This window comes from Bos mutus, chromosome 15 (assembly GCF_027580195.1).
Source record: "Bos mutus isolate GX-2022 chromosome 15, NWIPB_WYAK_1.1, whole genome shotgun sequence".
NCBI lineage: Eukaryota > Metazoa > Chordata > Mammalia > Artiodactyla > Bovidae > Bos > Bos mutus.
In genome coordinates, this window is record NC_091631.1 from 24,412,528 (window position 1) to 24,429,207 (window position 16,680).

Here is a 16,680-nt window from a genome sequence, read left to right on the forward strand (position 1 = left end):
CTTATCTGTTCCCCTACCAGACCATAAGTAGGTTCATCGCAAGTCCTTCTATGTCTTTAGTCTAGCACTGTGCCTGACATATACCTGATATGTGATTAAATATCTGTCAAATGAATAAAAGCATGACAAGTCACATTAGTGTTGCATGTGCCTGGAGTTTAGGTTTTGTAAGTGGATGGACCTAGGGTTACTCAAGAAATGTATTTGTTTTTAGGTATTGATTAAGTACTTTTTTTAGGTATTAGCTGCCCCTTCGATTCAAGCCGTGCCCCTATTGAACGTACCTATTTTCATTCTAGGAGCTCCTTAGAAGAAATGGCATTGAGAACCCAGCCCACTCCATTTGGAGTTTGGAAAAACCAAACATACGTGGTGTACCATAGTAGCTCCATCAAGAACAGATGATTGGGAAAGGGCAATGAACACCCCAGAAAGGGCCAGCATTACAAGGGAAAGAGGAGACTGGGATGGTGATGTGGACTTAATACCAGAGTTCAGAAAACAGAGGGGTGTGCTGACATGGGCCTCAGGCACTTTTCATCCAGATTCTCAGTGCCATCAGCACAGTGTGAGTGTGAAACTCATGGATGGAAGTAATATTTTCATTCAGTTATAAACCAACAGGTAGGGCTCTACAGCAGTGGCAATGATTAAGACTTTCAGAATAAGAGGCTTGATTAGGCCCCAAGCGTATAGACTAAAAATCTATATACTACCAGGATTTCAGCAAATGGAAATGCCAAGACTCCTTTTTTCATGAGACATGGATAAGGACTGGGCACAGTAGGCGTACTCAATGGGCACAACAGCTTTCATGGCTGGTGGTGACACCTGTGTTCCACCACTGGGGACAAGGCAGTGGCCATAGAGGAAGCCAAGACCAGCAGGTAAAGCTGTCCACAGGTGAGCAGACATCATGTTCATTTGTGAGTGTTGCATGCATCTTGGTTCTACTTTTACTAGTTCTTAGTTGAAGGCAAGAAGTGAAGGGAACAGATCAACAGACAGGGGTATGCTATCCTGGCAGTCCTTAGAGTATTTTGGGGCAAGAGCAGCTTTGTAAGGGCAGGCGACTATATTTTCTTTTAATTTGACATATTCTTGGGTTTGATGTCATAATTTAGGTATTACAAGAAAAGCTTAGCTCACCAGGTTGGTGAGGGCTGGAAATTTGGGTCACAGAATTCAGTAATAAAAGTAAACAAAGAGATCTTTAAAAATATGATCCCAATATGCTATGCTTGGGAAAATAGCATTCCCAAGCATGCTAAAGACAGTTATATGCAGTCATGAAAAACAAGACCCTATAGGCAACAGAGCAGAAACATGTTTCATTTGAGACAAGTTTTATTTGAAATGCAAACTTTATTGAAACAAAGCTTTATTCAAAAGAAGCCTTATTTGAAGAGAGAATTTGGTTTAGTGCAAGGTGATTTGAAGGCATTCTGGAGACTTCACAGGTGGGCAAAAGAGAGTTCAGGATGGGGAACACAGGTATACCTGTGGCAGAGGATTCATTTTGATATTTGGCAAAACTAATACAATATTGTAAAGTTTAAAAAAAAAAAAAAAGACAAGTTACTGTTAAAATCTTAAGAACATGATGTAAAGGATTACTACTGTTTAATTCTAGCCTGAATTTCTAGAATTTCTTTCTTTCTCTTAACTTGGTGGATTGCTTACAATGCATACTGTAATATGGCCTTGTGCTTATTCAATAATAAAACTGTTTCCCTCTTTTCTAAAAAAAAAAAAGAAATTAGATCATACATGCATCTGAACAGAAGAGATGCTTTATTTGAAAAAGAGGGAACATGGCTACATCTAAAAAGTTGGCATTGTATATGATTAGAAAGAAAAGAGAACTCTTGTGAGAAAGATGACATGTTCAGTGTTAAAGAGATTAATATATAACTGATATGGCTCATGGTCTGTGAAGACAAATAACCTTGTCATATCTTATAAAATACACTCATTGGACTCTTACTGAGGTTAGCAACAGGAGAGTCAGTTTCTATTCTGGAGACTCTGCCTTAAGATACGTAGCCTTGACATGACCACATCCCAGTCAGCATAAGCCCCTTCTAGATGGCGGGTTATCTCAGTTCCGGCTTCGTAGCTTCGTCGGCCATGAAGTAAGCGCCAGTTATCAAAGGTAATCACATCACCTAGACAAAGGATTTTTTACAGTATGAATATAATCTTACGTGTAAATGATTTGCTGAACTAGAAAATGTGAAATGCAAAAATAGCACTGCCATGTGGTTCACATCAAGAAACAATGTTTACTTCTTTACATAAAATTACATATTCGCTTTTTCATGCAAATCAGACCACTAGATGCTGATTGCTTTAAGCCTTTTGACATCTGAATTACATAGGCTGTCAGGCCCCTGTAGACACTTTTCTAATTCTTAAACTATTATCTCCATAAACTAAAACTTCTGAATTGTTCTTCCTGATTGTTACTTACCTCCTGCTCAGAAGTATTTTCTTTAAATTGAAATATAGTTGATTTACAATGTTATGTTAATTTCTGCTATACAGCAAAGTGATTCAGTTACACATATACATACATCTGTTTTTATATTTTTTTCCATTATGGTTTATCACAGGATATAGAAAAATTCCCTGTGCTATAGGGTAGGACCTTTTTGTTTATATATTCTATATGTAACAGTTTGCATCTGCTAACCCCCAGATCCCACCCCATCTCCCCCCAACCTTGGCAACCACAGTTGTTTTCTGTGTCTAAGAGTCTCTCTCTGTTTCATACACAGGTTCATTTGCGCCATATTTTGGATTCTGCATACAAGTGATATCATATGACCTTTGTCTTTCTCCTTCTGACTTAAGAAATGCTTATTTCTAGTTTAACAGCCTCAGATAATTATAGATAGTGACATTCTTGGTTTGTCTTTTATGTTCTTAGTATTTATGTATGTTATTTCTAAGCCTCATTAAAATCTTGAAGGAAGAGTATTATCTCATCTTTTCATACATAGAAAACTGAAGCTCTGAGAAGTTGAAGTACTTGTCAGAAGGTTTCTGCCATTAAATGGGGAAGCTTGAATTCGAACTCCTGTTTTTTGGGTATTTTTCTCCCATTTCATTTCCATTTTACATGTTACTGTTCTTAAAAATCAATGTGGTGTTGACTGCATAGCAGTGAATTTATGAAGATTCTAGTAGATCCAAAGATCCAAAGATCAATTAAAAAAAAAAAGGCACAAGAGAAAAGTATCTTTTACTTGGCCCAGTCAACAGGAGGGAGAAATTAGGCCTTTTATTTTAGATATCAAAAGCCTTGAATTTCATGTCACTTTATTAAGTAGAGATGGTCCACAGAACCCACAATGCTTTCTGCTTCTTTATCCAAGTGGCTGGAATATTTCAGTACGATTTTGTTTCAGGTAGCAATATGCCTGCCAGATCAGATAAGTGCAGTGAGTAAATATGACTCATGAACTTTAGAGTGAGAGTCATGGGGATGATTTTATCTGTTTACCAAGTTAGAACAACTAAGTATAAGCTTCAGTTTGTATTGATTGGCTATCAGAATAGAAAATGTGTTGTCAGTCTTCATATCAGATATGAGATTTTATTTGGCCTGTAGCTTGTCTTTCAGTATTTATTCTTTAGGTTAGAGGTTATTAAATTTTGATGTGTTTAAGGATTACCTAGGAGCTTATTTAAGAATAAGTATTTTAAAGTCAATTTAGAGCCAGGGTAGGAGCCAGAAGTCTGCTATTTAAGCAAGCTGGCTATACACCAAGACTCTGTTGTAAATTGTTCCACGTGCCTCGTCTGAGAAAAACTGCTCTAGATACTGTGCTCAGTGCTTAAGATTGAAGAAAACCCATTCTTTCAGTTGTTTGAGGAGGTGTGTTCACTGACCTGGATTCATCTTGAAAGTAAACTTGAAATCTTTACAGTTCATGAGGTCAACAAACTCCTTCAGAGCAGCATAGAAAGGCTGAACTCTCTCGACAGGTACATCAAATATCGTGTCTCTAGTTGCATTATTGAAGTTGATACGAACCACTTGATCTTTATCGTCTAATCTGTTTTTCAAAGAGAAGAAGTTAAAATATAGAAGTCATGAAGTATCTATTTACATTTGTAAGGGTCATTTCATCTTGGATGATGTTTCTGAAATACAGTATTAAAGAATCCAAACACATGTACAGAAAATATTAAGGTTATCTGTGATACAAAGTATTTATTGGTTTTTCATTTATTCATTTGGCAAGCGGTTTTGGAAATCTTACCATCAAAGTGCCAGAATGATTCAAATTACTTCAAAATAAATGTTTCTGAGAAATTTAAGTTAAAATGTTTATTTGTTAGGAAAATTAATTCATTCTTCACTCTTTGAAAAAGAGTTGCTTTTACATATTAAAATATGCCTATGTTATAATTCATAGATCAATCAACTTACATGTTTTATCTATTGGGGTTTTAAGTATGATTTTATTGGAGCATTATTGGGAAGAAAGACTTGTTTTTTTAAAAGCTTGAAATAATCTGTTTTAATTCAATCCCTAATTTATAGATGGGGAAACCAAGGCACAGAGAAAGTAGAGTCTAGCTGGAAGTACATTCTTTGGATCTTTCCATCTATATTAGCTATCTTAGTGTACAGGCTTCGAGAAGACTGATACTGTATTTCACTTAATGTTGCATTCCCAGCACTTACATAGAGCCTGGGCATAATAGGCAGTTAATAAATATTTGTTGCATATGTAACTTTGTATATTTTTTAGTACCTTTGGACAGTACCAAGGTCTTTTGAGCACCTTGAGAGATTCTAATATTGTGATCTCTATAGTATTTTTTAGAATGTAAATCAGGATCATGACAATATAACATAATACTGTTTTTAATGTAAGAAATAACAGTTCTAAATTTAAGTTTGTTGGTTATAATTAGCAAGGTATGAGCGTTGTTTAGACACAGAGACAGAGGAAGAAAAAACTTTTTTAGCTTATTAGGAAGACGGACTTTTAGCCAGTTCTAAAATAGCAACCAACTTTATCTTTTCTTTAGGTAGAAAGAGGACAGATAGAGAAAAACTTAAGGTGGGCAAGGATGGTGATGAAGTGCCAAGAATTACTCCTGGGTCAGCTTAGGAGGTGGTAATGTGAGCCAATAGCTGACTGATGGGTCAAATGGAACAGACTCTGGTACATGTTCCAGGGCTTGGTGACACTGATTTGGGGTCTAGATTAAACTTGGCTGGTTCCTCACACAGAGAGAACCAGTGGTATATAAAGTATGGGTACCTGGTCCCCACACTTTGTATTTCAGATTAACAGTCAATCCTGTGAGCCAATGGCAAGTATAATGATAAAAGCTCTGTCTAGTCAAAGCTATGTAGTCTTTTTCCAGTAGTCATGTATGGATGTGAGAGTTGGACCATAAAGAAAGCTGAGTGCCAAAGAATTGATGCTTTTGAACTGTGGTGTTGGAGAAGACTCTTGAGAGTCCCTTGGACAGCAAGGAGATCAAACCAGTCAACCCTAAAGGAAGTCAGTCCTGAATATTCATTGGGAGGACTGATGTTGAAGCTGAAGCTCCAGTACTTTGGTCATCTGATGCGAAGAACTGTCTCATTTGAAAAGACTCTGATGCTGGGAAAGATTGAAGGCAGGAGGAGAAGGGGACGACAGAGGATGAGATGGTTGGATGGTACCACTGACTCAATGGACACGAGTCTGAGCAAGCTGCAGGAGTTGGTGATGGACAGGGAAGCCTGGTGTGCTGCAGTCCATCGGGTTGCAAAGAATTGGACACGGCTGAGCAACTGAACCGAACTGAATGATAAACTCTTAGAAATAGTCATTAACAGCAACTCTTTGCTATTTGAGTAGTGACTGAAAACTACCTGTTGAACCCATATAAGGAAAGAAAGTGTAAGAAAGAAACAGGTGTTCAAAAAAGGCTCTTAGAACTTGAATTTATATATATTGATAAAAATACAAATATGACTGAATAGGCAGTGAAGTGCTCGCCCCTGCTGCCCCATCTTTTCCACATAGATAAAGGATGCGCTATAGCCTGCAGTTTGTAGTTTCATGAACAAAGAATGAAGAAAGGGGTCAGTCAGCAGAAGAGACTGTGGATCTTCAGGTTTGAGTGATACAAACCATAGAGCTTGAGACCTTTTGATTGATGTATTCATATTGCTGGTTTCAGACTCCTTTCACAGTTTCTGAGGACGTTTTGCCTTTTCACTTTATCTTTAAAATTCTAGCCTAACTCCTCCTGACACACATCCCTTCCTCTCACCTTGCATTATTTTCTGTGCATATAACAATAATGGACTTCCCTGGTGGCTCAGATGGCAAAGAATCTGCCTGCAATACAGGAGACCTGGGTTCGATCCCTGGGTTGGGAAGATCCCCTGGAAGAGGGCATGGCAACCCACTCCAGTATCCTTGCCTGGAGAATCCCCATGGACAGAGGAGCCTGGCAGGCTACAGTCCCTGAGGTCACAAAGAATCGGACATGACTGAGAAACTAAGCACACGTAACAATGACAGCCTTTGCGTCATCCTTCGTGTCACTGACAAGGATGTTACATCTTTGAAACTTCCCTTGGGACTCTTCCATCACAGCCACTCTGCTGATTTGTTTCTTTTTCTGCTAACACAGTGTACCATGGGATACTCAATGAAATCAGAATTGTGTATTTCATGGTACATTGTATTAAGCTTTCATTTCTGAGTTCATCTTTTGCTCACATGCTCAGTTGTGTCCGACTCTTTGCGACCCCATGGATTATAGCCTGCCAGGCTCCTCTGTCCTTGGGATTCTTCCACCAAAAGTACTGGAGTGGGTCACCATGTCCTCCTTCAGGGGATCTTGGCAACACAGGGATCGAACTCACATCTCCTGTGTTGCCTGCATTGGCAGGTGGATTCTTTACTAGTAGCGCCACCTGAGTAAGCCCCTAAGAGTTCATACATGTGGGCGAAAATAATCAATTCCTCTCTCTCTCTCTGTGTAGTACAGTCTCTGTTTCTTTTAACCTGGTGTTTACTTTCTATATGAGAAAATAAGTCACAAATTTGTTCTTTACATTCTAAGAAATGACCTGAGGAGAAATAGAAAGTAAATTTAGTTGTGAGATGCAGAGAAGATGTTATTCTGAGGATGGAAGAATGTTAGAGGAGATGTGTGCTTGGCTTCATGAGGATCAACTTAAAATGCAAAATTGGACCTTAGTAAGCAGGATATGCTGTAAGTAAAAAGAGGATGAAAAGTAAGTCTTGATGCAGGATTATATGCTGTTCAGTTCACTTCAGTCACTCATTCATGTCCAATTCTTTGTTACCCCGTGGACTGCAGCACACCAGGCTTCCCTGTCCATCACCAACTCTCAGAGCCTACCCAACTCATGGCCATTGCATCAGTGATGCCGTCCAACCATCTCATCCTCTGTCTTCCCCTTATCCTCCCGCCTTCAATCTTTCCCAGCATCAGGGCTTTTCCAATGAGCCGGTTCTTTGCATCAAGTGGCAAAATATTGGAGTTTCAGCTTCAGCATCAGTCCTTCCAATGAATATTCAGGACTGATTTCCTTTAGGAAGGACTGGTTGGATCTGCTTGCAGTCCAAGGGAATCTCAAGAGCCTTCTGCAACACCACAGTTCAAAAGCATTGATTCTTTGGTGCTCAGCTTTCTTTATAGTCCAATTCTCACATCCATACATGACTACTGGAAAAACCAGAGCTTTGACTAGATGGACCTTGCTGGTAAAGTAATGTCTCTGCTTTTTAACATGCTGTCTAGGTTGGTCATAGCTTTTCTTCCAAGGAGCAAGAGTCTTTTAATTTCATGGTTGCAGTCACCATCTACAGTGATTTTGGAGCCCCCAAAATAAAGTCTCTCACTGTTTCCATTGTTTCCCCACCTATTTGCCATGAAGTGATAAGACTGGATGCCATGATCTTCATTTTCTGAATGTTGGGTTTTAAGCCAATATTTTCACTCTCCTTTTTCACTTTCATCAAGAGGCCCTTTAGTTCTTCTTTGTTTTTTGCCATAAGGGTGTTGTCATCTGCGTATCTGAGGTTATTGATATTTCTCCTGGCAATCTTGATTCCAGTTTGTGCTTCCTTCAGCCCAGCATTTCTCATGATGTACTCTGCATATAAATTAAATAAGCAGGGTGACAATATATAGCCTTGATGTACTCCTTTCTTGATTGGAACCAGTCTGCTGTTCCATGTCCAGTTCTAACTGTTGCTTCCTGACCTGCATACAGGTTTCTCAAGAGGCAGGTCAGGTGGTCTGGTATTCCCATCTCTTTCAGAATTTTCCACTGTTTATTGTGATCCACACAGTAAAAGGCTTTGGCATAGTCAATAAAGCAAAAGTAGATGTGTTTCTGGAACTCTTGCTTTTTTGATGGTCCAGTGGATGTTGGCAATTTGATCTCTGGTTCTTCTGCCTTTTCTAAATCCAGCTTGAACATCTGGAAGTTTACGGTTGACATACTGTTGAAGCCTGGCTTGGAGAATTTTGAGCATTACTTTGCAAGTGTGTGAGATGAGTGCAATTGTGTGGTAGTTTGAACATTCTTTGGCATTACCTTTCTTTGGGATTGGGATGAAAACTGACTTTTCCATTCCTGTGGCCACTGCTGAGTTTTCCAAATTTGCTGGCATATTGAGTGCAGCACTTTCACAGCATCATCTTTTAGGATTTGATATAGCTGAAATTCCATCATCTCCACTAGCTTTGTTCATAGTGATGCTTTCTAAGGCCCACTTGCATTTTGTTCCAGGATGTCTGGCTCTAGGTGAATGATCACACCTTTGTGATTATCTGGATGATGAAGATCTTTTTTGTATAGTTCTCTGTATTCTTGAGGAGAAGGCAATGGCACCCCACTCCAGTACTCTTCCCTGGAAACTCCCATGAATGGAGGAGCCTGGTAGGCTGTGGTCCATGGGGTCGCTAAGAGTAGGACATGACTTCCCTTTCACTTTTCACCCTCATGCATTGGAGAAGGAAATGGCAACCCACTCCAGTGTTCTTGCCTGGAGAATCCCAGGGACGGAGGAGCCTGGTAGGCTGTAGTCCATGGGGTCGCACAGAGTCTGACATGACTGAAGTGACTTAGTAGTGTATTCTTGCCACCTCTTCTTAATATCTTCTGCTTCTGTTAGGTCCATACCATTTCTGCCCTTTATTGTGCCCTTCTTTGTATGAAATGTTCCCTTGGTATCTCTAATTTTCTTGAAGAGATCTCTAGTCTTTCCCATTCTATTGTTTTCCTCTATTTCTTTGCATTGATCACTGAGGAAGGCTTTCTTATCTCTCCTTGCTATTCTTTGGAACTCTGCATTCAAATGGGTATATCTTTCCTTTTCTCCTTTGCCTTTAGCTTCCCTTATCTCAGCTATTTGTAAGGCCTCCTCAGACAACTATTTTGCCTTTTTGCATTTCTTTTTCTTGGGAATCGTCTTGATCCTTGCCCCCTGTACAATGTCTCGAATCTCCATCCATTCCATAGTTCTTCAGGCGCTCTATCAGATCTAATCCCTTGAATCTATTTGTCACTTCCACTGTATAATCGTAAGGGATTTGATTTAGGTCATACCTGAATGGTCTAGTGGTTTTCCCTACTTTCTTCAGTTTAAGTGTGAATTTAACAATAAGGAGTTCATGATCTGAGCCACAGTCAGCTCCCGGTCTTGTTTTTGCTGACTGTATAGAGCTTCTCCATCTTTAAAAGAATATAATCAATCTGATTTCGGTATTGACCATCTGGTGATGTCCATGTGTAGAGTCTTCTCTTGTATTGTTGGAAGAAGGTGTTTGCTATGACTAGTGCGTTCTCTTGGCAAAACTCTGTTAGCCTTTGACCTACTTCGTTTGTACTCCAAGGCCAAATTTGCCTGTTAGTCCAGGTAGCTCTTGACTTTCTACTTTTGCATTCCAGTCCCCTTTAATGAAAAGGACATCTTTTTATATGCTAAGAAAGGGTGAAAACCCCAAAGATGGGGAATAACCAGCTAAATACTAGCTATGCATGCAGGACAAGCATTTAAACATAAACCAGCAACATCTTGAGTGCAAACTAGCAAATGTAAAACCTTATCAGTGATGTCCATAAAAGAGCCCAGTGAAGACTGGGGAATCATCTCCTATAATTCAAGTGTGATGCTGTAGATTCTCTTCATTAGTTAAAATATTATTTCTCATTGAGAGAGATACTATGGTCTTGCCTACCACATCACATGTTATGCAAGAAAATTTTATATCTTAAGAGCATCTTGCAAATTCATTATGATCCTGTCTTGCTTTGGTCATTAGAAACTCAGAGCTGAAATTAAAATCTATCACCAGTAAATAGATTGGATTATGAAAATGATAGCTAGCTAAAATTTATTCTGCTCTTTCTGAGTCAGGCATTGTGACAGGGCTGTCTGTATATTTTCTCTATAATTCCCACTGCAATTGTTATGTGGTAGGTATTAACACTGGCTTCCTAGGTCGCTTAGGTGGAAAAGAATCCACCTGCAGTGCTTGAGACCCTGGTTCAATTCCTGGGTCAGGAATTTTCCCTGGAGAAGGATAGACTACTCACTCCAGTATTATTTGGCTTCCCTGGTGGCTCAGGTGGTAAAGAATCCACCTGCAATGTGGGAGACCTGGGTTCAATCCCTGCATTGGGAAGATCCCCTGGAGGAGGGCATGGCAACCCACTCCAGTATTCTTGCCTGGAGAATCCCCATGGACAGAGGAGCCTGGCAGGCTACAGTTCATTGGGTCTCAAAGAGTCAGACAGCACTGAGTGACTAAGCACAGCACAGCACAAGAATTCATATCACTCCTTCTTTTTCTTTTTACTGACAATTATTCCTTTTTGTGGCTTAGCAAGCATAAGTCATTTGACCAGCAGCACACAGATAACAAGAGAAGGACTTGTGTTCATGTGGCTGGATTTGTAACCACTAGGTTGCACTGCCATAGCTTAATTGACCAATATTATTATTTTTTTAATCACCATTATTGTTTTTGTCCTGGTTTCTTTCTTTATTTTTTATTGTACTGCATGACACTTAACTTTCTCAGCAGCCTCCAAGATCTTTTTGTATTAAATAGGAAATAAGCATCTCAAAAGAGTGAAAAGATTTAACCACTAGGAAAATTAACCCGAACAATCAGGGTACTGAAACCCTTGATTAACTGAAAACTCTGTTTCATCTCCTGTTGTTAAAAACACATTTTAAGTGAATTAATGTTAAAACTTGATACTTTCTAGGGATATCTCTGAGACCTTGATAATGACCATATTCTGGAATTTCATTACAAAAAAAATAACAAAGCCAAATTATGATTCAGATGATGGCTATTTGGTTAACCTCACTCAATAGCCAAGGTTTTTTTTTTTTTTTTCCTCTATTCACTAGCCTTGCAGAATCTGTAATCATATTGTGTCACAACAACATGATAATTTGTAATGGTCTTTTAAATATTTAAAATGATCATGTTAAACCTAGGAATCTTGAGAGTTATTCCTTCCTTTTCCATTCTCGATGACTGACCTCTTGGATAATGTTACTTTGGACCAGGATTTATTTTTTTAAGTCTGTCTTCCTCTCAGACTTTTCATCCAATATTTCAGGGAAATATGCTGATTAAATACACAAAAATATATCCCAAAGAGGACTCTTCTCCACACTGCTGCTGTCCCCACCAGGACCACTTATGTTCGAGGTATCCTCGGCTCTGACCTGAAGTCCCATATGAGCTCCTTAGCTGGACTTCTTATTCCTGCCCTTGTTCTCCTGCACTATATTGAGCACAGCAGCCAGGGTAATCCACTAAAAATGTAAATAACTTTATATGAATATAGATGTCTCTCTTTTGGTCAAAATCTTTCACTAAGAGTGAAAGCCAGTATTCTTATGATGGTTAACGCAGCTTTATATGAACTGACAACCATCTGGCCTCCTTTCTTAACACTCTACCCCACAGAGTGGCTTCTTGTGGTTCCTTGACCACACCAAGCATCTTCTTAGGGTCATCCTAGGATCTTTGCTCTAGCTGTTTCTGGAAACTGCTTATCTTCTGGGCAAACTCCCTTACTCTTAAGTTTTGCTCAAATATCACCTACTCAGTAAAGCTTGTCCTTGAAACACTATTTCAGTTCAGTTCAGTTCAGTCACTCAGTCATGTCCAGCTCTTTGTGACCTCATGGACCACAGCACGCCAGGCTTCCCTGTCCATCACCAACTCCCTGAGTTTACCCAAACTCATGTCCACTGAGTCGGTGATGCCATCCAACTGTCTCATCCTCTGTCATCCCTTTCTCCTCCTGCCCTCAATCTTTGCCAGCATCAGGGTCTTTTCAAATGAGTCAGCTCTTCACAGCAGGTGGCCAAAGTATTGGAGTTCAACTGAAACACTATTTAATGATACAAATTTCATCCTCCCTAAGTCTTTGGCTCTACAGACTCCCCTAACCTGCCTGACTTGTCCTTGTTTCTTAAGCACTTAAAATATCTTAACATTCATTTCAATTTCCTCATTTATTTTAAAAATTTCTAATTCTCCCCTCCCCCATTAGTAAGGAAGCTTCATGAGAACAGGAAACTGTTTTGTTTACCAATGTATCCCATGCACCAACAAGAGTGAATGGCCTCAATAAATATTTGTTGAATGAATAAATGACGATCACGTGTGTATTTAAGAAAGCTGAGTTAGTATATTGGGGATTTGATTATTTATTAAATGAGTTTATTTCATATTATTTGGTTATTTCTCCTAAAAGAAGAATACAAAATCAACTGTAAAATTGAAACACCTCAAAATTCATTAAGGTCAGATTAAATCAAATATGTCCTAGAAAAACAATGTAGGATAACTCTCAAATAAAAGGATATATGCGTGGCCTTTGTAGATACTGTCTTATGAAATAATGCTAAACAAAAAAAGAACACAAAAAGTTCTGTGTAGGGAACATGTGATTTTTTGGCATCAATCTGGGGAGATGTTATTGTTTCTTTCTCTGCCCTGTGGTTCAGTTGAGGCTGACCTTTCTTTGGAGATGAACGTGTGATCCAGGACAGCCAATCAGAATTCTCTGACTTCCTAGCCATGGTGACTCTTCCAGGATAGATTTAAACATTCTGGGCAGCGAGTTTATACCTTTGCTGTAGCTATTGGAAAATAAGTATTTTCTGTGTGCTGTCATTACCAGCTCTAAGACAATGAAAACTTGGAGTTTCTACTGATTGTTTTTAAAAATGAAGCCGACACTTCATTTTTGGATGTGTTGGCTAAGAGGTGAAGGAAAAAATAAAAGGTCAATATCAGATGATACTTTTCAACTGCTAGACTATCCAGTTTGAGTTATAGTCTTTTACTTCTGAAAGGGTCCTGATTAATACAATCACACTGATTATAATTATGCAGAATTTATAGTTTAAAAATGAAGAATACATTAAGTCTTAGTTACTTATATTGACTAAGAACAGAGATTTCATAGAGTTTCATATATTTTTTTTTTTTTTTTTAGTGGTGACAGGGTTCTTTCTTTTCGCCTTCATTCGAGAACTGGGCTAAACAGTTAATATAAAGTAAAGCCGAGAAGTGTATTGGATTTTTCTGTTTAAGCTTTAGGTTAATGAAGCTTTTGCTGTCAACTGTTTTACTGAGAGGAGAAACTTAGAAACAGTACTTACTCTATAATTTTGTGTTTGGATTGTACAGAGAAATCACAGTAATCCACTCCAATGTCTGTAAAGTCCACGAAGGTGGAGGACAGAATCTGGAATGCTCGAGGATTTTTTTCCTTGAGCTTTTGGCATACGTTGAATCCATCTACAATTTCTGACTCACCCCCAGTGACGGTTTGCTTTATGCAGTGCAAAAGCTGAACCTAGAAATAAAAACAGAGAACCATGTTTTAAAATGGTGTGCACCTACATTTTTGACAGCTTTAAAGAATGATTCATAAAGGTAATATACTTTTATATCTATCACTTGTGTCAACAGAGAAAGAGGTTAGGGAAAAAAGTTGCTTGAAATCAAGTTTACTGTTCAAATAGTGTTACAGTTTAAGACAAGGATGCAATCAAATAATGTTTGCAAACAAAAGGCACAGATCATAAAAGCAGTAGGGAGTGAGCACTTACTGTTGGCTTTACAGAAGAAGTGGAATTTAATTTGGGTGAAGTTGAAGGGATAAGATTTTGTATACGTAGACTAGAACAGTGAGAGCAAATCACTTGGCAGTGTTGATGGGTGTGCAAAAACACACACTTCACTGGGTCTCAAAATATCTGGCTTCAGTAGAGGGTTACAACTGGAAATAGTAATCCACTTGGAAAGGTAATTTGGGATCTAATCAGGGGAAGTCTTGAATGTCAGATGAAAGATTGGACTTTCTTGTGCACAGAGAGGAATTGTTAAAGGATTTTGAATATGGAAATAGTGTAGTCAAGACTGAGTTGAAAATTATTAGTCCAGTGGTGTTAACAAGGGATACAATTTTTTAAGGGAGAAACTTATAAGAGAGTAACTACTTGAGAATCGAATGCAGTGAAAGTGAAAGTCACATAGTCGTGTCCAACTCTTTGCGACTCCATGGAGTATACAGTCCGTGGAATTCTCTCCCAGGCCAGAATACTGGAGTGGGCAGCCTTTCCCTTCTTCAGGGGATCTTCCCAACCGGGTTCAAACCCAGGTCTCCTGCATTGCAGGCGGATTCTTTACCAGCTGAGCCACAAGGGAAGGCCAAGTCACAAGGGAGGTAGTTCAAGTATAATGATAAAGGAATGAGGTAGGATGAGGCTATGAGGATGAATAAGCCCCAGAAATACTGGGAATGAGAAACCAAAAGGATGGTAAGTGTTAGTTACTTTTACTAAAATTTAGAGAAAAATGCTTAATATGATTTCTTTTTGGAAAGCTAAATGTGGTGATATTTTAAACAATATTCTTTTGAATGGAGTTATTTTCCTTGGTTATGTGATTCCTTTTAGTAAGTCAGCATGGGTGGGTGATTTTGAATACCTAAATTTAGACTGTGATTTTCTGCATAAAGAAACTAACACTCTTCAGCTGTGAAAACTTCCTTCTTCATGAAATAAAAATAAAAACCAATGGCTGACAATTTTTATACAAAGGAAGAGGCAAATATGATAAAATACACAGACTGGGGGATACCAGTGTAAGTGGGAAAAATATCCATTTAGCTTGGCTAACTCTGAAGATTGCTAGGTCAAGTGCTGCCCATTAGAACTTTCTGTGATGATGGAAATGTTCTTCCATGAGCCCAATGTAGTCATCCCTAGTTCTGTATGTGTATTGTGCACATGAAATGTGGTTAGTTTGAGAAACTTAAATTTAAACTTTATTTAATCTTAATTAGTTTAAATTACAACTTAATCCTGGATGACTAGTGTCTACTGTATTGGATAGTGCAGATCTAAAATAAAAATCCTTTTTTAAAATTTTAACTTTTTAAATTTAATTTTTATTTTATATTGGAGTATAGTTGATTTTACAATGTTGTGTTAATTTCAGGTGTACAGCTAACTGACTCAATTACGCATATACATATATACATTCTTTTTCAGATTCTTTCCCCATGTAGATTATTATAGAACATGATGAATGTTTACAGGTTTTTTTTCCCCCCAAAAGAATATTCTATCTTTTTTACTCTCCCTCTGCCAGCAAGCCACTCCCTCTGCCTGGAATGCCTGCCCCTAGTCTGTGCCTGACTGATCTCAGAACTTCAGAAACAAGTTCACTTCTTCTCTGAACAGCCCCCACTCTGCATGACCCAGCCAGCATTTGGTATCTGTGTTTGTTCAGGAAGCTCTTGCCCTGGTGCTGATTCTGCTGTTTTGGAACAGAATCTCCTCTGGTCCATCTCTTTGTAAACTGTGAGCTCCTGGAGGGCAGAAACAACATTCCCCACTCTCCTTTGACTCCTGCAGAGTGCCTCATCCGTAACAGATATACAATGAATGTGTGTTCAGACAAACCAAATGTGTCAGTCTGAAGAGGCCACATGTGACTTCTCCCAACATGTGGCTGTGAGAAATCCTGCCTCCTTCCAAAACCATACAAAAGTTCTATTTAAAACATAATATACATGTGGTCTTAAATTATGGTGTTGGGCTAGGGGAGAAGGAGGAGACAGAGGATGAGATAGTTGGATGGCAACATTGACTCAATGGACATGAGTTTGAGCAAACTCTGGGAGATAGTGAAGGCCAGGGAAGCCTGGTGTGTTGCAGTCCCTGGGGTCTCAAAGAGTTGAATACGATGGAGTGACTGAACAACAAATGCGTATTTATTCATTCCCTACAACAGTCTTTAGAATTTGATAATTTCATCTCCATTCTGTAGAGGAAGAAACTAGGACTCAGGTGTAAAACTGGCCAGCTGGTAAGAACTCTGCTAATATATGGCAAAACTAGTGTTCAAACCTTGGCCTTTGTGCTTTAAATCCTCAGACAGCAAGTTCCTTTCCTGTGAAGGGAGAAGTCCCTTTACAGCACTGTTACTAATTTAGTATTGTGTGGTGTGTGAGTTGTGTTTTGTAAACTTAAACTTCCATTTTTAGATTGATGACACCTCATTTTCTGTGGAAAAGTTAATGGCACCCCACTCCAGTACTCCTGCCTGGAAAATCCCATGGAC

At 38.8% G+C, this 16,680-nt stretch overlaps 1 protein-coding gene across 1 annotated transcript in view; it reads right to left on the minus strand.

Moving 5' to 3' along the window:
- Nucleotides 1–1,422: 1,422 nt before the first annotated feature.
- Nucleotides 1,423–16,680, minus strand: part of BBOX1 (gamma-butyrobetaine hydroxylase 1) — a 66,261-nt gene continuing 51,003 nt past the window's right edge. The window contains exons 5-7 of the mRNA XM_005890664.2: nt 13,707–13,903; nt 3,898–4,064; nt 1,423–2,168 (exon numbers count right to left, since the gene is read on the minus strand). Of these exons, the coding sequence (XP_005890726.1) occupies nt 2,008–2,168; nt 3,898–4,064; nt 13,707–13,903 (525 nt within the window). The 3' untranslated portion in view covers nt 1,423–2,007. The remainder of the gene's footprint in view (nt 2,169–3,897; nt 4,065–13,706; nt 13,904–16,680) is intronic.